The sequence below is a fragment of the Coptis chinensis genome, chromosome 2, assembly GCF_015680905.1.
Source record: "Coptis chinensis isolate HL-2020 chromosome 2, ASM1568090v1, whole genome shotgun sequence".
NCBI classification, from domain to species: Eukaryota; Viridiplantae; Streptophyta; class Magnoliopsida; order Ranunculales; family Ranunculaceae; genus Coptis; species Coptis chinensis.
This window is the reverse complement of record NC_141457.1, coordinates 47,981,924-48,002,656: the sequence shown is the minus strand read 5'-3', so window position 1 is coordinate 48,002,656 and position 20,733 is coordinate 47,981,924. Positions and strand designations below refer to the sequence as shown.

General features: G+C 38.6%; 4 protein-coding genes and 2 pseudogenes across 6 annotated transcripts in view; 5 read left to right on the top strand and 1 right to left on the bottom strand.

Moving 5' to 3' along the window:
* LOC147516335 (exocyst complex component SEC3A-like) overlaps positions 1-5,579 on the top strand; it is a 31,530-nt gene extending 25,951 nt beyond the window's left edge. The window contains 4 exon segments of the mRNA XM_086588977.1: positions 4,233-4,257; positions 4,260-4,297; positions 4,376-4,465; positions 5,268-5,579. Coding sequence (XP_086445103.1) covers positions 4,233-4,257; positions 4,260-4,297; positions 4,376-4,465; positions 5,268-5,378 — 264 coding nt within the window. The 3' untranslated portion in view covers positions 5,379-5,579.
* A 120-nt stretch (positions 5,580-5,699) lies between these two features.
* LOC147516334 (putative CoA ligase CCL6) lies at positions 5,700-9,990 on the top strand (annotated as a pseudogene). Its single transcript, XR_015213024.1, has 10 exons — positions 5,700-7,322; positions 7,620-7,683; positions 7,862-7,954; positions 8,036-8,092; positions 8,467-8,515; positions 8,693-8,769; positions 9,069-9,105; positions 9,200-9,294; positions 9,446-9,610; positions 9,896-9,990. The product of XR_015213024.1 is annotated as a putative CoA ligase CCL6 (transcript).
* Positions 9,991-10,075: 85 nt separating this feature from the next.
* Positions 10,076-12,912, top strand: LOC147516333 (putative CoA ligase CCL6). Its single transcript, XM_086588980.1, has 9 exons — positions 10,076-10,180; positions 10,266-10,332; positions 10,455-10,530; positions 10,606-10,723; positions 10,839-11,084; positions 11,338-11,477; positions 11,870-12,052; positions 12,135-12,254; positions 12,576-12,912. The coding sequence occupies exons 1-9, from the start codon at positions 10,108-10,110 to the stop codon at positions 12,621-12,623; spliced, it is 1,071 nt and encodes a 356-aa protein (XP_086445106.1). The 5' UTR covers positions 10,076-10,107; the 3' UTR covers positions 12,624-12,912.
* A 374-nt stretch (positions 12,913-13,286) lies between these two features.
* On the bottom strand, positions 13,287-14,544 carry LOC147516332 (cold-regulated 413 plasma membrane protein 2-like). The gene is made up of 4 exons (XM_086588979.1): positions 14,182-14,544; positions 13,977-14,084; positions 13,805-13,875; positions 13,287-13,699 (listed from the first exon to the last, which is right to left on the bottom strand). The coding sequence occupies exons 1-4, from the start codon at positions 14,364-14,366 to the stop codon at positions 13,446-13,448; spliced, it is 618 nt and encodes a 205-aa protein (XP_086445105.1). The 5' UTR covers positions 14,367-14,544; the 3' UTR covers positions 13,287-13,445.
* Positions 14,545-17,190: 2,646 nt separating this feature from the next.
* LOC147516331 (octanoyltransferase LIP2p, chloroplastic-like) lies at positions 17,191-19,035 on the top strand. The gene is made up of 3 exons (XM_086588976.1): positions 17,191-17,848; positions 17,931-18,081; positions 18,170-19,035. The coding sequence occupies exons 1-3, from the start codon at positions 17,477-17,479 to the stop codon at positions 18,505-18,507; spliced, it is 861 nt and encodes a 286-aa protein (XP_086445102.1). The 5' UTR covers positions 17,191-17,476; the 3' UTR covers positions 18,508-19,035.
* Positions 19,031-20,542, top strand: LOC147516330 (pentatricopeptide repeat-containing protein At2g15690, mitochondrial pseudogene; annotated as a pseudogene). The gene has a single exon (XR_015211017.1). The product of XR_015211017.1 is annotated as a pentatricopeptide repeat-containing protein At2g15690, mitochondrial pseudogene (transcript).
* Positions 20,543-20,733: the final 191 nt, after the last annotated feature.

Genomic DNA, 20,733 nt, shown 5'->3' with positions numbered 1-20,733 from the left:
AGCTCCCACCTCTCACTAGTTAGATATCTACACTTTTAGGGTTAACTTAGTGCAGAATGCTTTCGAAGAGTAAACGCGCTCACTCGAGCCCAAAACGCTCTCTAGAGTCAAAACGCTCTTCATAGCAGTATGCTCAATCGAGCTCAAATACTTCAAGGCATCCTAAGTCTTCCTAGACGATAGGACATACATCTCCAGGTCAAATTCCTACTGAGATGTCAAAACAACACGCAACAAGCATTCCAGCAAAAGTAAGACAAAGCAAACATGCATTTTATAAGTGCAAAATACGAATTGCCTGAACATACTCAGGAAACCAGTTCTTTAAAGTCTACTGAACTGCCACTTATGTGAAAACCAGTTCGTTCAGATATAAAAAATAAAGCGGTAGATAAAGCGAACTGCCCAGGTTACCCTAGGATCTCAGCTCTTAATGTATCTGGCCAATGCCACAACAAGCATAAAAGGCGAACTGCCCAGGCAAGCCCAGGAAACCAGCTCTAATGTTTCAAGCTCACGTTTTCAAAAGTCTCAACTTGAAGCGGATCCAACTCGGTAGAGGAAACAGGATCGGTCGAGATCGCAGCAGGAGGGACTACAGGGTTCATTCCCAGTTAAAGTCCACCAGCAGGAGGGTCGAAATGTATGGCAACAACAGGCACCATGGAAAGAGCAGCATCAACATCTACGGTTGAGGAAACCTCCCTCCCACCTACAACCATACGAGCATGCTCCTCCTTGAGCTACGAGCTCTTCTAATTTGACGCATATCGAATCGTGCGCCTCCTTCGCCTGTAGTGTGACCGATTTACATTTCATAGCGAAGTCGTTGACTGTGGCCAACTTCCCCCTCAGGTCGCTCAACTCATTAACCGCAACCGTTCTCTCCGAAGTCATGGAAATGAGTTGAGCTTTCATATCGTTCAGCTCCTTCTACTCAGCCTGCTACACATCCCGAACATTTGCCAGCTCGTCTTTCAGCCTATCGAGTTCGCCTTTCTCCATCTCAGCAATCTGGGCCGCCGTCTTCAGTTTTTGGTAGCCAGCTATAAGCTGCACCCATTTACAAAATATCACACACCCAAATACAACATATATAGATCGAACAAAATCAATCAGTTGTAAAATTTGGCACTTACCAAACAAATGGGCGGGTTCATTGCTCTCAGATTCTCTGTCAGGTCCTTAGAATCCAAGTCCTTCCTGTCTCCGTCCAACGTCATCCTTCTAGCAAGTAGGATGCTATAGGTGCGGATTTATAGCTACAATCCGACCTCTTCACGTCGTCTTCCTCCCAGTTCTCTCTTTCACATAGACAAGGTTGCGCTCCAGATCATCCTTACCCGCACTAGGACCATCCTTCCCAACCTCCTTCCCTGCAGCCTTCTCTTTCCCCTTACCACAAAAAATCCCCTACAGCGGTGATCGACCCAATTTCAGCATCCCCAAGACCTAGAACGCTGAAATTGACTTGGGTCCTCGATCTGGGGACACGAGTTGTCTTCCCACCACTTTGGTCACCACTAGCAGCCCCAAAACTGCTACCAAGAATGTGCTCAGCCGCTTTAGCGACCTTCGTAGCTCTCGTGTCAGGCTCATCAGCCTTCCTCTTCAATGAACTCTTCCGTTCACGAGGAGTGAAGGAGATGTCCTCCAGATCGAAGGAGGAGCTCTCCTGTCCTCTACCCCTTGGGACAGCCCCAGACCTCTCTACATCAGGTTGCTTAACCGACTTGCTACCACCAGCACCACCTCTAGGTCGTACCTGCCCAAACTGGTTTTTGTTCCTAGCCTCCCTACTGACAATACCACTATCTTCAAGCTCCATGCTCGAGTCACTCGATAATCTAATTTCGTCTTGACCTCTTGACCTCTTCTTCTGTTGCTTCCTCTTCGCTCTGATCCCTCGTCCTCCCCTTTCAACAAAGTAGCTCGCTACTTCAGGCAGCTTCTTCCGCTTCTCAGCACAAGTAAGACAAGCAAACTTCTCGATCACATCACGTTTTTTCTTTCTGGTAATAGCGACCTTTGCAACATAAACAGTTCAAAGGTCAGTTCATTAGCACATACTTCTCAATATACAACACAGAGGCATGATACAACAAACAACCTAGTACGTACCAGAAAAATTACAAACTCTAGTCTGGACACTAAACCTAGAAGTACAATAATTCCCAAGTATCAACAACGGCCTCTTCTCCCAGGGTTCGTTACTAACCCTATCCAGAACACTTGACTTCCCAGTCAAAGTTTGTAAGCTAAAGTTGTTATCTCCAGATTGCTTCACAGCAAAATGCTCAACAACATCAGCGACCTCAATGTGGTACTCACCCCTTTCATTCAAAAGGTCGAAGACTCTAAGCAAACGCCATGTGTTTCCAACGAGCTAGCACGGCGCTTTCTCACATAAATTCAATAACTCACATGTCAACCTAGATAACGGTAATCTCAACCCTACTCTCAGTTGCCCCTCACAGATAACTACCCCATAATCCCGGGGAACGAACGCATTACTAAAGACGTCAACATCCTCTCCCAGTTCGTGAATTTCCAGGCCGCTCACACAAATATCATACGCACGCCTCAAATCACCAAAGCTTCTCAGAGCTCGCTTATCTACTACCCTAGGAGGCAAACCACTAGAGGATGATGCAATCCTATCACCATAACTGCTCGCCACCACGACCACAGAATCAGAACCAACCTCCTCTACCTCCTCACTCAATGAAACATCTCGAATCTCCTCAAATCGTGTCATCTGAATCAGATATACTTCCTCTTCTTATACAACTTACCAACAACAAATAATGACAGCTAAAGCCTAGCGAACCCAACAAAACAAGCAACAAAGAAAAGATAAACACAAAAAAAAATGGCATAAACTAACCTTTGCCTTTCGAACTCAAGGGGTGCAAATGAGGAACTCTTCAGTTCTCTAGGCGTATATCACAAGCCACCGATTTGTTTTCCAAAGCAGCGCAATCATTTTATTTAAACCCTAACGTACCACGTCGCCCCACAAAACGAGGCGGTTCAGTTAAGACCTTTCAAATCAACCGTACCATGTGCCATCCACGTGTCAACTTAAATCTCTCACCAGATAGCTATCCAACACTTAACGACCTGCTGAGAGGGGGCTGTGTGAGGGAGTAATATACACTTACAGGGAATATTAAGCATGTGTCAAGTACACTAGGACGATCACACTCAACCACACTTCCAGGTTGCTGATGATCAGTTCATACAGATTAAGCGACCTCATCAGCACCCTGAACGCTATTCTCCCAGAACGTTAAGTACCCAGAACGCTAACACCAGCCAACACCCCAACGGCTAGTAACATATGTTACAACCGGCATCATCTTGACTGGAGCTTCAGGTGTGCATACCATTACTCCACCGCAGGACGCCTTCATGGCTCATTGAATGTCATCAAGTCTAGAACTTGACCCGACGCGGGTGAGGAGGAGGCACGGGCACCTTTGCCTATATAAAGAAGAGGAGGAACTACGCCTGACCTGATTCAAGTTCCCCCAGAGAGAGCTTGATACGTAGGCAGTTCGTCCACACAAACTCAGTCAAACACAATCTACCAACCCTTCTTCCCCCCAAATTGCCTACTTCAGTAAGGTTAAACGAATCTTAACCTTTACAGGTGGTCTTAATCTACTCAATGGAGGTGAATATGACTAGTTTGAATTTCTAAAATAGTAGCACATAGAGCAAGATGTGCATTTTTTTTTATGAAAATGTAGGAAACTCTTCAAGTTGTATGTACATCTTGGGGTTCGGTTATTTTACCCTTTTAACAGGTTTAGGGCCAAAATTTTAGGTCGGTCGGTTTGGAGAGTGTGACCAACCATACCATGTATATTTCGGTCTGAGTTCGGGTTCGGGTAGGGTGCAGTGCTGTTTTTTTTTTTTGGTTTCATGCAAGATGGTCATTTTAGTTGTTGGTATGTGATCCTTGTGTGCGGATTTTCTTTTTTTGGAAACAGTGGTGCAGCAGTATAGGGTGTTTTCTTTCCGGATTAACAATATAAAGTCTTTTGAAATACTGCACCCAACCAGTCCAACAACCTGCTTCTAGGGTGTACTTGAAGCAGTGCATGGACTGTTGCTTCCAGTCCATTTATGACGCCAAGTGTAGATTATATCTCTCTTCTATTGCTTTTAAGCTGTTTTTAGCAGAATGTTTTCGCTGACTTTTTGGTTATTGAAAAACAAATCAGATTCCTTTCCAGATTGGTTTTTCAAAATGGATCTTCGGAAGACGTTGAAATCCAGTTTATCTGGGGTAAGTCATTGTGAAATTATTCAGAACTGTTGTCGTTATTACATGCTCTATTTAAGTTGTCTTGGCTTCGTTTGGCAGGTTGATAAGTCCATCAGTGGAATGTATAGAAAGTTACAGAAGAACTTAACTTGCGAAGAGTTGCTACCTTCTTTGTGGGACAAGTGCAAGGTAAGTTTTAAATATTTTTCAGGTCATGTGTGGGTTCAAGTGCTAAGCTAACTGGAAGGTTCTATATTCTGAAGATTCATAAACTTTAAATAGGAAACCAGTTAGAAGCAGAGAAATTTGTTTCTGCAATTGACTTCGAAATACCGTCTTTGCCTCATTCTCATCTTTCTGGTTCAGCATTCAGCTCTAGTGGGACTTAATCAATCCTTTTTTCCCATGCCATGTTTTCCTAGTTTAATTCGCTCAGTTTTGGTAAATTCTTTCCCTTTCAGAACCCTCAGCTTGCACCAAAGCACTTAGTGGCTTTATTTAGTCCTCGTTGTGCTTGTCCAATTCCCAAAACATCTCAAGATGCTTGCCAGATCTTCAGAATTACTTTCTAGTCTTTCCACGTGAATTGACTGAAGAAGCCTACGATTTCATAAGACAGAAAGAAATAAGTTTCCCAGACTTACAGAAAGATTTAAATGGAAAGTGCATTCAGGTGGTTTCTGCACTTTCTTTGAGGGTCCTAATAGTTTCAGACACAGTTTTTCCAGGTTACCATTAAAATTAGCTTATAATAGTAACTTTTATTAATAGTTTTTCTCTATAGTTTGGTGCTATGATAGCCACGTACTGGATCTGCATGAATATGGCATTATAAACTTAAAAGTTGAAGCATGCAACACGATATGCCACCATAGTAAAATGTCTTTCTTTTTTTATACGCTGATAAAATGTACGCAACTTTACTTTGTACTCAATTTTAATTTGTCAAATTGTTGCATATCTATTAATGCGGGTGCTCAATATATGGCAGAAAGAGTTTCTGGACAAGTATGAAAGCTTTGCACAGCTGGTAGCTAGGATTTATCCAAGTGAGACAATGCCATCTGCTGCTGAAATAAGGGAACTTCTTGCCTCCATGTAGACTGTTGTACGGTTCTAATATGTACATAAGAGTAATAGCTTAGTTGGTTCATCATTCTTTCATTTTCATCCGTATATTCTATCTATCAAAAGATCATATTGATCTGTCTCATTATCTCCCACTTTGAAGGACTGAACTCAAGCCTTTGGGCATAATATTTTTTATTTCGATTATTATCCTTGTTATTATTTTCTTAAGAAATGACATGAGCAATGCCAAAGGGGCATGTCACAATCTATAAGAAGGCACATGAAAAATTCTCCTACTATGCCTCCTATATTCCTAAGAAGCCTGTTAAATTGCAATTGGAACTTCATCACTGCATCTTATGCTTTCTTCGACAGCCAACCTTTTGTTTCCTTTTTCTGGATAGCAAGACTAGTTTCTATTAAGCTGAATACTATTTTTCTTCATATACCGGAGGGCCCCAGAATATCACCCTGAAGTAAATTAGATGATTACCTGCATGAGTTACTTGATTATCCATATCCATATGTCATTCGGCAACTACAGATGGTGATCCTTTGGACCCATATGAGCGACTATGTGTTCTAGTATGCTGAAACATTTGGAGATGTACAAGCCATGTTCTTAGAAACGTACAGTTTGTTAGGTAAAATGTTATTTGAGGTTTCAGTAGGGTCTCTGCTCAAACTCCTTCCTAGCGCAGTAGCGCTACTGTACTCTATTTGTTAGATTGCAAAAAAAAAAAAGATTACAGATGGGAAGTTCACACTTATCTTGAAGGGCATGCTTTTCATTTACCGTGGTCGAAGTTTCAAGTCATGATGAAACGAGGGAATGAATGCTTCACCACCTGACCACCATTTCAGACTTTCAGTTGAGACTTAAAAAGCACCTGCCGTAGCCAACCGTCAATATCCAAACAAAATCACACTACTTGGCCAATATCGGAACTGTGTTGGTCTGTAGCTCCCCACTAGATGAAGCTAGTGAGCAGAAAACTCAGGATCATGGTAGTTTTAACTGGTACACCCCGCACTTAAAATTTAACAAAATTTGAACGGCGTGAACAGCTGATAACCTGATTACTGTACCTGCAAAAGGAGCGATAATCCAGTTTCATCAGTCAATTGGCTGGCTTAGAGCCATCATTAGGTGCCACAAAGCAAAATTTCTTTTGTAACTGGTTCACTAAACTGGAACTGGAATAAGTGCCAGTTTTTCCAATTATGAAGCTAGGGTAAGTGGGACATTCACATTGTACGATTACCTCGGTGATTTGACCAATAATGGGTCAAGAAGAAGAATTATGAATCAATTGACTAATTGAGGAAGTGATTAGTGTTTAAATTGGGCTTGCTATATATTCAACCACCATCATATATATCTTATAAACAGGAAGAACAGGGGGTCCACTTTCATACAAAGTGCAGCTGTCTATGAGTTATATGCATGCCAATGTAGTTGTTTGACTTTTGAAGGACATACCACCTAGCTCATTCCGTGCGACTTTTTAAAGCATGTAGTGATGTTGAAAACAAACGTTGATCTCCATACTGCAGATCCAAGTTTCTTAAAGAGGGTGCCAGTCGGCAGAGCCCCTATGGTTAAGGACTTAAGGGTGGTAACCATAAAAGCGTAGCACTATAGAGCTCATAAACACCGGCACTACATTTAATGCTTCTGCTACCTAACATCTACTTGTCATTATGGTGTCAACAATGTATACTACTATTCAGTCCCCAGTCCAGCTTCAAGTGATATTCTTTATCATCTTCCCTAGAAAAGAATCTGAAACACACCCAGTACTCAATTTTGAAGCTTCAACAAAATGCCATCGGTTTATACAGTTCAGGTTGAAGAAGCAAGGCAGTCCATTGGTGAAAGGCCATCAGCTGGGCCTGTTTATAGATGCATTTTTGCCAAAGATGGTCTCCTGGAGTTGCCCACTGGACTTGAGTCCCCTTGGGAGTTATTCAGGTGGCAGAAATTGTATTTACATTGAACTATTTCTTGTTATATGTTTGTGATTGCATTCACTACCAAAATCATGTTGATTAGAGTAATTTTACGACTTTAAATGGTTTTGGTCCTTGGAGAAAACTTAAAAAGTCACAACTCATGCATTACAAAAATTTTACAACCACCAAACCATCCAGTGAAACTGTGAACATATGCACTTACTTTCCTTAGTTGTAAATCCAATAATTATACATTAATGAATAATTCTTCTTCCATAATATGTGTAGTTCTCATGTGATCTCTCCCGGTTTGCAGTCATTCTGTTGAAAAGAACCCGAGAAACCAAATGCTTGGCCACCGTGAGGTCGTCAATGGGAAGGTGTAGATTTGTTTCTTATTTCTGTACCCAAATGATATGTTCTCTTTTAGTACTTCAACTATTATTATCATATTCTCAATTAGCAGAACTACAGCTCAATGATCAAGTTCAAAATTCCAACATCAGTTGGGGTCGTTGCTTTGTTTTGAACTTAAAACATTGGAAATTAAATTTGCAGGTGAGTCCTTATTTGTGGAAGACATATAAGGAAGTTTACTTAATTTAAGCCATTTTGATTGGCTCAGCCATTAGAAACCGTGGTGTTAGTCCTGTAAGTCAATTTCCACAATGCACTATGTTTTGGTTATAGCATGGTTTGCATTATGGTCTTTAAACTTTGCTTGTTTTTTAGGGAGGACGTTGCGGCATCTTTGGAACCAACTGCCCTGAATGGATAATTTCTATGGAGGTACACATACTTGTATTTTGTATCGAGAAACATATGTTGCAATATACAGATGCAGCGTATTCTGAATTGTACATCTTCAAAATGGTTTTGTTTAACAGCTTAGCCTGCTCTTATTAACGTGGCAAAGTTTTTACTGAGTAGATATTATTACTATCACAATTGCAGCTTGTTAAATTAGTTGGCAATATACTACATATTAGATCAATACTGTATAGGATGTTTCACAATATGCGTCATCACTACAACTACAACAATTGTGTTGAAACTTGAAAGCATCTTTACTAACATGTATTTTAATTCAAATATTTTTCTAGCTGTTCATAGTAGGTAATAATCATCATTTATCTGAAATGTATCAACCATGCCTTTCACAGGCTTGCAATAGCCACGGGATTCAGTATGTACCTCTGTACGACACCCTTGGTAAGCATTCATTTGAAGTTTCTGTTTTTCCCCTGCCATTTCTTTCCTTCTGGTTTGTGTATTTAGTTCATATTTATGAAACTTGTCACTATTACAGAAGAAGTGATCCTACTTGGAAAACTATATAATTGATATGAGCAGGACTAAAGCAACTGATATGTTTTTTCTATGTTGCAGGTGCTAATGCAGTGGAGTTCATTATCAACCATGCCGAAGTCTCAATAGCTTTCGTTCAAGAAAATAAAATACAAGCTGTATGACTATTTATTTCTTTCCATCCAACCTTACAGTCATCGTGGGATTCAAACCTTGTTAGAAAGCATTAATTCGTGTTGACAATAATATTTTTGCTTTCCAGGATTAGTTTGCACATAAAGGTCAGTGGTTTAAATTGGAAAAAAGAATATGATTAGTGCGTACTTTATAGTAAACAAAATATTTTAGAAGATTTACTGCAATGACAATGCGTTACCATGACTAACTTAAAAGAAAAGCTCACCCTCCAAGTGTAATTATCTTCTTTTGGCGATCTAAGTGGTAATATTTTGTGCAGATGCTAACTTGCCTTCCCAGATGTAAATATCTCAAAAGTATGTGGCAAGTAAAACATGTGTATGTCTAAGTTGTAACTGGTTTAAGATAATACATGAGTCCGGGCACTCAGTTTTGAATTCCATTATTCAGCTATTGTTAGCTTTGGGAAGATAGCCGATGCACAAATGAAGGAAGCTGAAGAAATAGGAGTTTCTTGCTTTTCCTGGAAGGAATTTGCTTCATTGGTATGATCTTGACTATTCTGTCAAATAAATAATTTTTTCTTGGTTCAATATCTTATCGGCTGTCTTTCAATTTCCCTGATGGGCCAGATCTTTAGAACTTGTGATTTATGTTTCTACAATCTTATATTGATGTAATTGTCATTTTTCTCAGGGAACCCCCGATGATAAGTTGTCTACAAGAACGAAGAGTGATATATGTACGATAATGTACACAAGTGGAACAACTGGAGAGCCAAAAGGTGTTTTACTGAGTAATGAAGCTATAATGGAACAAGTCTTCTGTGTGGACAAACTACTGGAAGAAACAGATAAAGTAGTACGTAATTCAGCACGCAGTCATTTCATTTGGTTTTCAAAGTTACATGGATCTAATTATTTACATGTGCCATATATATGTTTGCTTATATCTAGCATAGAAGCTTAACAGTGAGGCCAGTGATTTTATTAAGACATTAAGACACTGACCTAATTAACAAAAGGCATTTGACTTACAACAGTCCTCAGAAACAGATATGATTTTCCCTCTTCACTACTGTGATTAATCTTATTTGTGTTAGACTGTTAATAAGAACAATATAATGACTATTATCTTCCATCGCAGCTGACAGAAGAAGACTGCTATTTTTCATTCCTTCCCTGGCTCATGTCTTTGATCAGATCATGGAGACCTACTGCATTTACAGGGTGCGTCAATAGGATTCTTTTCAAGGGGGTAAAAAGATTTTTTCCCTCATTTCCTCATTTGCATGTATACTATTAACATTTGGGTCAGTCTCATTAGTCTTCTTCAACAAACAGGATGTTAGATATCTTATGGAAGACCTTCAAGAATTGAAGCCAACAATGTTCTCTTGGGGTTCCCCGGATTTTGATCGCATATACACAGGTCTGAAAAGTACTGTTACTTTGTCGAACTGATCAATACTTATTTCCTCTTCACTTCTGAGCAAAGAATCTAAACGAATACGAAGGTACACAAGAGAAAATTTCAGCGGGAGGAACATTAAAGAAGATTATGTACCAATATGCCTATAACTAGTACGTTCCACAAAACTCTGCCCTTTCAAATAAAAAAAAACCTATAACTAGTATGTTCCACAAAACTTTACCAATATGCGCTTAACTAGTACTTATCTATAACTTTGTTGTGCTGACAACAGCAAGTTAAAGAATTTGGAGGCGGGACTAAAACAAGAGGAAGCTGCACCTTTGTTTGACAAGCTTGTTTTTAACAAAGTAAGAATCCCTCATGTTTCTTCAGATAAATCTATTACAATGTTGTCAAATACTTCTGTAACTTTTATTTTTTAGATCAAGCAAGTACTAGGAGGGCGAGTTCGTATTATAATATCTGGAGCTGCACCTTTATCTACACATGTGGAGGAATTTCTAAGAGTAACAAGTTGCAGCATCTTGTCACAAGGATATGGTATGTGAGAATACAAGAACTCTGCTTGAATGATGTAGTTGTTAGTTCAGCCTGCACAGTTTGGAGGACCCTGAGTAACCTTGTTTGCCGCCATCAAATTTTGTTCAACGGGCAGGTCTTACTGAAAGTTGTGGAGGATGTTTTACATCCATAGCCAATGTTTTCTCTATGATTGGAACTGTTGGGGTACCGGGTTTGACCATAGAAGCAAGGCTTGAATCTGTGCCAGAGATGGGGTATGATGCACTCTCGACCGTTCCACGAGGAGAAATTTGCTTGAGGGGTAAAACATTGTTCACTGGCTACCACAAGCGACCAGATCTAACAGAAGAAGTTGTTGTAGATGGGTGGTTTCATACAGGTATAATGTCTTGGATAAACCTATATTAAAGAAGTTTTTATATTTATGAAAAAGGCAGAGCAAAGGACTAGAGTCAGCTTCTTGCTCACTGCAGAGAAATCCAAAGCTGAAGTATTTTGTGTTTCGCGTCTGACGATTATATGTCAATCTTCAGTTTGTTTTAGCTCCGATAGAAAAAAAAAATGTTATCCAGAATTTAAGCTGTTTGTGCCTAGTACTTGGATATATAGGATATAACTTCAGGGTATTGCAGGTGACATTGGGGAATGGCAGGCAAATGGAGTAATGAAAATCATTGACAGGAGAAAGAATATTTTCAAATTGTCGCAAGGAGAATATGTTGCTGTGGAGAAACTTGAGAACACATTTGGACAATGCCCTCTAATTACTGCGGTACGGTACTAGAGAATTGATGGCACAGAATACTAATCTTTACAATAAAGACAACAAAATGTAGTACCCCTGTTTAGCTACTTACAAGATAATACAAGAACTACCTAACTCATAATGTGTTCAATTTTTTATTGAAAACGCGTTTGTGCAGTCTTTTCTATATAAACTGTACACAGTCAATTTGGAATTCATTTTATTTTAGCAGAACATGTGCAACAAGTTGATCCTCTTTTCAAACATTTTTCCTAGGATGGAAGCCATCCATGGGTATTGTCTTAGCTAATGCTCTTTCTGATAATATGGTCAAGATTTTGCTTGATGGTCGGCCGTCAAAGTCTAAGTAATATTGATAAAGCCATAAGTAGGGTACTTACATTGGTCAATGGTTGCAGATTTGGGTTTATGGGAACAGTTTCGAGTCTTTCCTAGTAGCTGTGGTAGTACCAGACAGAAAGGCGCTTGACGATTGGGCAGCAGCTCACCATGAGAACGGAGAGTTTCGATCAATGTGTGAAAATCCAAAGGCTAGGAAGTACATTCTGGATGAACTCAACAGTACAGGTCAGAAACAGAAGGTAAGTACACAATTTTGCGCAAGTGGAGAACATTTTTAAATTGAACTTGAGTTCTTGTCTGACTCCAAAGCTATTGCTACAGATTAAAGGTTTCGAAATGTTAAGAGCAGTACATTTGGAGCCAATTCCATTTGATTTTGAGAGGGATTTAATAACACCAACTTTCAAACTGAAGAGGCCACAATTGTTGAAATACTACAAGGTAAAGTTGTTTACTCTTTCATACTTTAGGGTACTGAAGAAGTTGTTGTGCACTTTATTCCACAGCCTTCGAATGCGCTGATGCACAAAATGCATGATTGCATTCGTGCTTTCTTAGCTTATTTGTTTATTTTCTTTAGCAAAAACTCAAACTTTGTTAGTGTATTTGTTTATTTTCTTTAGCAAAAATTCATTAGCTTAATTATGCAGAACGACATTATTAGCAAAAGTATATTTACAGTTCTTCCAAACAAACCACACACTTCAATATTCTGGTTTCTTTACCGCACAAGAAGTAATTCTGATTCTTGCTTTTTCACAGGATCGCATTGATCAACTCTACAGCGAAGCTAAGAAGACAAAAGCATGATACCTGGAATACCACTTTGGTATGCGATCATGGATTCTTCTTATTCGAAGCACAAAATCTTGTGCCGAAATTCTGCCTGTCATTTATTATTAGTATTAAAAATTCCAATTGACTTTGATGTAGCCTCTTCTTTGTTCACATGGAAATGGTAGCTTTGATTTTTACATGAATAAGAGAAAAAAAAAATGTACAAGATCCTGCATGTCTGCGCGAGAGAAGTAACAGAGGAACTTTCTTGTGAATATGTACCATTTCTTTTACATTATTTACATGTACCATTTCTTCATTAGGTTCCAGTGCAGCTGCTCTCACAACAGAACCCCATCTCCACAATGTGACTTGCTAACAGTTAATAGGAATTAGAGATTTTCCTTTTTGTAGCTCAGTAATATTGTGGAGAAAGAAACCCAAAGGTATCTTGTATCATTCATCTAACGTTATACCTCCTAACACAATATCAAACTTCATGATTTCAAGGGTTCATATTTAGTAAAATGATGATAACATTAATAATGCTTGATCGGGAAGTGATGGCCAATGATAAGAACCTGTTTTTGCATCATTGAAAATGCATGGTACTGGGTGACCTTTATCCCGTCGCTCCTTCAAAGAATTGGAAGATTCCAAGTTCAGAGAGTCAATTAATATGATTGCATGATAAGATAACTCAGATAATATTATTTAATTTTTATTCAGGGCTGAAGGAACATAGAAATTATATTAAAAACTAAACACATTGTTGACAACAGATAGCAGGCGTAACAAATGAAGGATACGCTGATTTTCGTTTTAAAATGTGAATGCTGTTTAAGAATAAAGGACCTACACAAAAAGGATAAACAGGCACCAGATAGGATAGACCAACAAAAGAATGATGCCAATTGTATTTGAGATACCATGGCTCTGAGTGAAAGAATTTCTGAACCCTCCACTCGCACGTATGTGCTCTTGCAACAGATAACACCCAATGGCAAGACATACCGCAACACCAACCCAGCTATCCCTCAGGGTGTCAGCAAAAAAGCTTGGAGCAACCACCAAAAGAAGAATCAAAGACCCAGGCATCTCTAGCCACTCTGCACCATTTTAAAATAAGTCACAACCCATAGTAGCATACGAGTATATACGGTTTCGCCCAGTAAAGCTTCAATCTAGTCTAATAAGCTCATATAAAACTATACCAGGGAAGTGTCGTGGGAAAAAGAGTCGTAAAACAACTGCAACAAAAGTAATCCATGTCCCGAACTCTCCCCTAACCGATGCCGAAAACAATTTAGTTCGTCGAAGCGACAAAAAAACTTCAGTAGCAACGAAAGAACGATTATATTACAGCAATGAGATGTCCAAAATCACCTTAAGAAGCTGAAAAACATGTGAGGAAAGCTGAAGAAAATGTAAGGTACTAGAAGTGAAGTCAGCATGTTTGTTTTCCAGTTTGTTCGATCCAATATTAGCAAATATCTGCATTCAATGAAGAGAATTGATAACCTTCAGAAGGAACATAATGACAACAATATGTCTACATTACAATACAAAAATATAATGATGGTGAACGCACATTGCAGCGAAAGAAGCAAGCCATTGTAAGAAACAAGTACCAAACCCAAGGCCTTTATGGCTCATGGCATCATTGAATAGTTTTTTGGCAGCATTTTGTAAGTCTTGCATGTCCGAGCTGAGTAGTTTTTCAGTGGCTGGATCAGTTTTCATGGCCAAGTAATTGTTGTTACTCAATCTCGTCATTCTTTTAGACGTAGTGGAGAATTTTTTATTATTATTTTTTTTTTTTCTTTACAGATTTGGAAAAAGTGGACAAGAATTTGAAGAGATTAGCAAACTGATTATGTTAAAGAATAGAATTAGAGATAGAGAGAGGCAGTTTTTTAGTTAGCTGGAAAAGACAGCTAGGGATGACACGTGTAAGTCTGTGAACGTAGGTCTGTGCTTTTTACTGGTTCTTTTTCGATACCCCCGAAGTTTCGACGCTGAATTCGGAACTTTGGATTTGTCTTTCTCCTTTTTACGGGCTTCGGCCCGTCCAAGCCTTGCCCTCAAGTCCTTCTCTGGTCCTAATTCAGGCCTTATTAAGGTGCTCAAAAACCTATTTGAATAGATTTTCTGTGCTCTTGTTATTTTGTTTTGTTTTCATCATGTGGGTTGTCTCCTTGCAAATGAAGCTTTCATGAACATTGAAAATGCGTATGCGAGGGTGGGTAGTGAAAAATGCAAGCATGTATTCTACATGATCTCACCAGAAATGTCATAGGCCCGGATAAGTAATGCACATATTTTTTATTTAATTTTTTTCCAATCCAAATATTTTTATTGATATATAAAAAAAAGGCCTGGGCTACCCCGAGGATATCCTCATAGGGATGAGGGTTTGAGATGTTGGATGTGTGATCCAACGGTCTGAAAATAAAAAACAAAAAGAAAGAGAGAGAATGTGAATTTGTTTTTGATTTTCGGACCGTTGGATCACACATCCAACGGTCTTGGATCTCGTCCCTATGAGGATATCCTCGGGATAGACGACCTCATAAAAAAAACACACAGAGAGGTGGCAAGCATGCCTACTATAAATTGCGCCACTAGTACTTTTTGAATTGTAAACCCAAGGATGTCCATCTTGTCTGAAACCCGCCCAAAATTCTAACAAAATGCCCGCACTGAGTCTGAACCCGACAAAACCCGAACCCGAACCCAAACCGAAATACATAGAGTAGGGTTTGATCACACTCTCTAAATCCAGACCAACCCGAGCCCGATCCGATAATTTAGCCCTAAACCCGTTAAAAGGACTAAAAACCCCGAAATCGAACCCGGACTGAAATCGAACCCCAAATCCGATTTCAATTACATATTACTAATCTCATATAAAAAAATGAGTTAGATAAATATTTGGATTATGATCTCATTCATGTTTATAATGATGAGTTATTTAATATATTGGATTATAAAAAAATTTATATCAGGATTTCCAATTTTTTCAGTAATTGCATGATATCATGTGTCTATAGTTTATTCTGAGTCCATCTATTTTTAAATTATATCAAATAATTATGTCCGAATATAGGTGATAATTACTTCCAAAGTTCATTAAGTTTTTATTTTGTTTGAAAGATTGGTGGATAGCTAAAAAAAGAATTTATTTTGTTTGAAGGATTGGTGGATAGGCTGAAAAAGAATAAAATGTAAATATATATTTCAAATAAAGTTTTTATTGTTTCTTTCTTCATTTATACCGGGCTTTATCCTACCAAATCGAACCCGAGCCCAATGGATACCCGAAATATAGTGGTTAGGATAGGATTTGGTCACACTTCTCAACAAAATACCCAACTCCAAACTTGACCCGTTGAAAACCGGTCCGATTCGAAAAAACCCGATACCCGCTCAAAACCCGAAAAATTGATTCGGGCCGAAGTTGGGTACCCATTTGGACATCCTAGGTAAACCCTATTCTTCTAAAAACAAATACATTAATATATTATAACTATCGGTGACTATCACACTTATTCTCAATAGATACATGAATATGGAATGAATGTATTACACGGAAGATATTACATTCATATATATTCATTTGTGGCGTCCAATGGTTCACATTGTTTAAATACAATCTTTTTCCCTCTATGCAATCGCTTGATATTAGATTAGGTAAAGTTTGGGAGAGAATTTTTATAGATTTGGCATGCAATACCTAGTAATGATATAATTTTGAGATATTGGCGAAAATTGATTACATATTAATCAGATCTAGTTTTAACAACAAGTCATTAGAGAACAATATTGTGTCACATAAGCCTTGCAGGGCATGAAGGAGGTTTCACGAATCTGGTTTTCAGTATCCGATATAGAATCCCCAAACTGAAATATGGAGATTTCGATTAAGATAATAAAAGTTTGTCTTCTCATGCATTAAGGTATTAGCCAAGAATGATTAACTGAGATTCAACATTGTTAAGGGTAAAGATGACGAAAAGTTGTATTTATAGGCCTATCCAACTAATATTGCAAACCCATTATGCAATTTTTTTATTTTATTTTATTTTTTTCTATTCCGTTATATGCAATTTTTCTACCCTTCTTTTATTTGCTATGTAGAGTTCTATACCACATTTATTCCCGCTTTGGAGACAAGATCCATGGAATCTCAATTTTACATATGTAGATTGGTGGAGTGGCAGTTCATTTTAACTATTGTTTGTCTTAGATATTGGAATCAGGTGGTGACTAGCAAAGTCGGTAAAATTTTTGGGTGATATCAGCGATCTGGGGCTTGAACCCTTTAAAACAGGCTTGCCAATAAAAAAAAACAGTTTAGAGCTGATTAGAATCCTCAAATTAAGCTTTTCAAATTTACGCCGTCATCAGTTTAAGTCTTTAAGGTTAACAATGTAATACTAGTGATCGGCTGCCCATTAGTCAGTGGGCTTGTCCAGTCAGCGGAGCAAATGGTTTTGGCCCAAAAGAGATAAGGGGCCCAAACTGTCCACTTTCTCCCCTCGTCATCATTTGACCTTATGAAGATTAACAATTTAAGTATGAACTCGAAACCCCTTCCGTGGTACCCCAATTTAAATTTCTGTGCCTATTTCAGATGAAAAATAAGGAATGACTAAAAGTTTTGAATATCACAGATTATTGCCAATTAGTTTACTGAACGAACCCTCGTATCTAATGGTGTTTTTGTTAGTTAGAGGATGCTGGATTGAAACTGACTCATTTGGATTTTCAGTCAACTTTCACGAAAACAAACATTTATTATTTCCTTCTGTCTGAACTTCCAAAGTTCTCAGCCATTACCTCATTTTCATCTACACCTCCACAAATACTAAATCACTCAACAAATGATCATAACACATCTATCCTCAAATCCCAATTTCCTTATAACTAGTCCACCCAATTCACGTGCCCATAAAACAATATCAAACCCAAGCCAGGCAACAACAAGAAAGTGCGAATACTTTGATTTACACAAAGAAGTAATTCCATATAACAAAGCGTGGGAGTGGCAGAAGTCGATTGTTAAACAAAGACAATGTTTAATAGACTTAGATCAAGATTGTTCAGATACACTTATTATTTTACAACACCCACCTGTTTATACTTTGGGTGCTGCAAGTTCTGAGGAGTTTTTGAAGTTTGATAGGAATAACACTTGTTATGATGTTTATAAGACTGAACGTGGTGGGGAAGTTACTTACCATGGACCTGGACAGGTAATAATTATCTTTTTGGATATGTTAAGACTAGTTTGGTTTTGCTCTTGCTGATTGTTTTTATTTGTTTGTTGCGTTATAGATTGTTATGTACCCCATTGTCAATTTACGATATCACAAAATGGATCTTCATTGGTACCTTAGGACACTAGAAGAGGTGGTCATTCGTGTTCTTTCCTCGACATTCTGTATTAAGGCGTCTAGGCTCGAGGGTCTTACTGGGGTCTGGGTTGGTAAGTTGTATGATTCCGATATCGTCATTAAATCACTGTTTTGCATTTGTATAGTCCTTTCTGTTTCATATCTGATTTCCTCCTACAGGTAATCAGAAACTAGCTGCGATTGGAATTCGGGTCTCTCGGTGGGTAACATATCATGGGCTAGCGTTGAATGTCACCACAGACTTGTCTCCGTTCCAACATATAGTCCCATGTGGCATAAGGAACCGTGAGGTTGGAAGCATTATGAGATTGTTAGAAGCATCGAGTTCTCCTAATGGGATTGGGAAAGATACAATTTCGGCACAAGCTTGTCAACTACTGGATATAACCTACAAATCCCTGCTCAAGGAATTCTCTGAAGTGTTCCAGCTTGCTCTATACCATAAACCCATTTGCAATATGAACTTATTGGAGCAAAATTCGCCGACTTGCTTGTGAATTGAGGATAATAGTGCAGCTTGGTATTGTAATAGACAAGCAATGAGTCGTCACAGTAAATGTAACTGAGAAAACGTTTTATGGATCTTTTTTCGTGGTGACTCAAGGTATTTGGAGCGTCTGCAAGCGAATTATGGGAAACTTTAGTAACAGTAGATAACCCAGAACCACTGTTTGAAAGGCCAGATTCACAAACATTCCTTAGTAAGTGAGATATAACCGTATTTATAAGCATTCAACCTCTCTTCTAGTGAGAGGTGTCTATGGTAGCAGGGTGTCTTGGGTGAGCCGGTGAGGTCTATTGTTTGGTGGCAAGGCTTGGGGGCATTGGTGGCGTTTTGGAACATAATGGCACCAATAAGGACATGTGTGTAATTTGATATTGTATTGTAGGATATTTTCTTGTGAGTCTCAATGAGCTCCTTTGATATGGATAAGAACATCTACTGCCATAAACATATTCTGGTTAAGCGCAACCAGAATTACTTCTTTCTTGTAGTGTTTGAACTTTAGCACTTTTACAATGGTCCAAGGGGCTTCAATGGCTACTTTCATGAAACTCTGTCCTTTGCCAAACGGAGGAAGTTTAGCAAATTCATGTTTACCTGATCACCCTCTTATCTGGACGAAAGTGAAGTTTGGTTTTTCAGTTCGTAAGAAAATTCCTGTGGCTGTTTCTAGAGTGTCTCAACAAGAAATTCCTCACATGCGGGAAAAGGTTCGAATAAGCTCGGATTTAGATAGTTTTTGCAGAGAAGGGAGAGTTCAAGAAGCTCTTGAACTCATGGAGGACATTGAGAAACAAGGCCTAGTTGTAGATCCCAATGCCATTATATCACTCTTGCAAGCTTGCATAAATTTGAAACTGTTGGAATCTGGAAGAAGAGTACATACCTATATGATGAGATCTTCATCCAGAGGTATTAATAAGTTCAATAAATTGGTTGAGATGTATTGTAAGCTGGGTAGCACAAAAGATGCACTTGGAGTTTTTGAGGAGATGTCGTGGAAGAATTTGGATTCGTGGAATAAAATGCTGGCTGGTTTAGCTGAAAATGAGCAAGGGAAAGTAGTACTTGAGATGTTTACTGAAATGAACAGAAGTGGAGTGCGACCCGATCAGTTTACTTTCAGTGCAGTTCTGATGGCTTGTGGAAGCTTGGGGGCTGTCAAGGAAGGAATCTCATATTTTGAATCAATGGGCAAAGACTTTGGAATCAGTCCTTCCATGGAGCATTATATCAGCATTGTTGATCTTCTTGGAAAATCAGGAAACGTTAGCGAAGCCAAAGAGTTAGTACGTAAGATGCCAATGAAACCAAGTCCCCTTGTCCAAGAGACACTGCGGAGGTACTCATCAATTGGATTGAAATCGGTGCTGGACGTATTGGGTAATCATAAAAATGCATCTGACTTAAAGACTAGCGATATAAAGAGGACGACGAAGAATGCCACTCGGAATAAAAAGAGTGTCAATCCTAACAAGGCTGAGGCATACGAAAAAGCTAGATCTTTAAATGAAGAGATGAAGAGGGCTGGTTATGTGCCAGATACGAGGTATGTGCTTCAGGATATTGACCGTGAAGCCAAAGAGAAGGCTCTGATGTACCATAGTGAGAGGCTAGCCATTGCATATGGGCTTATTAGCACTCCTCCGGGGACTACCTTGAGAATCATGAAGAACCTAAGGATTTGTGGGGATTGCCACAATGCTGTCAAGATAATATCTAAAATTGTTGAACGAGAGATTATTGTAAGGGATAACAAAAGGTTTCATCATTTCAAAGATGGCAAGTGTTCATGTGGAAACTATTGGTAAACTAACTTGTAGAAATCTCTGTTAATCTTTTCCTATTTTAGGAGATCTATAATTCCAATCCAAATCCAGACAGATGACGCTCCTTTCTTATGATCACTAGGTAAGAGCACGTGCGTATTAGGCACGTTATTGTTACTTTGTAGTTGGTGTCTGTATAAATGTGTAATATCATAACTGGAATTAAATATGAATGAAATTTTGAAAATTTTAATGGTAGCTAGATTGTGAAAATGATGATTAAGACTTAAGAGTGAAACACATAAACTTTCTGTTGATCAAAAATATAATCTATTCCAACCAGCTTAAAGCTAAGCTCCATATAGGCAGAAAAACAAATACAGATTTTTTAAAAAAAAAAAAAAAATTGGGAAGACAGATTGCATATTTGCTAAAAAATACATCAATCC

Coding starts and splice junctions, on each gene's coding strand:
- LOC147516331 (XM_086588976.1), top strand. CDS start 17,477: ATGATCATAACACATCTATCCTCAAATCCCAATTTCCTTATAACTAGT. Junction 17,849..17,930: donor CTTACCATGGACCTGGACAG/GTAATAATTATC, acceptor GTTGCGTTATAG/ATTGTTATGTACCCCATTGT. Junction 18,082..18,169: donor TCTTACTGGGGTCTGGGTTG/GTAAGTTGTATG, acceptor TTCCTCCTACAG/GTAATCAGAAACTAGCTGCG.
- LOC147516333 (XM_086588980.1), top strand. CDS start 10,108: ATGGAAGACCTTCAAGAATTGAAGCCAACAATGTTCTCTTGGGGTTCC. Junction 11,085..11,337: donor AGATGGGTGGTTTCATACAG/GTATAATGTCTT, acceptor AGGGTATTGCAG/GTGACATTGGGGAATGGCAG. Junction 12,053..12,134: donor GTACAGGTCAGAAACAGAAG/GTAAGTACACAA, acceptor CTATTGCTACAG/ATTAAAGGTTTCGAAATGTT.
- LOC147516332 (XM_086588979.1), bottom strand. CDS start 14,366: ATGACGAGATTGAGTAACAACAATTACTTGGCCATGAAAACTGATCCA. Junction 14,085..14,181: donor CTTGCTTCTTTCGCTGCAAT/GTGCGTTCACCA, acceptor CATTGAATGCAG/ATATTTGCTAATATTGGATC. Junction 13,700..13,804: donor TTTCCCACGACACTTCCCTG/GTATAGTTTTAT, acceptor AAAATGGTGCAG/AGTGGCTAGAGATGCCTGGG.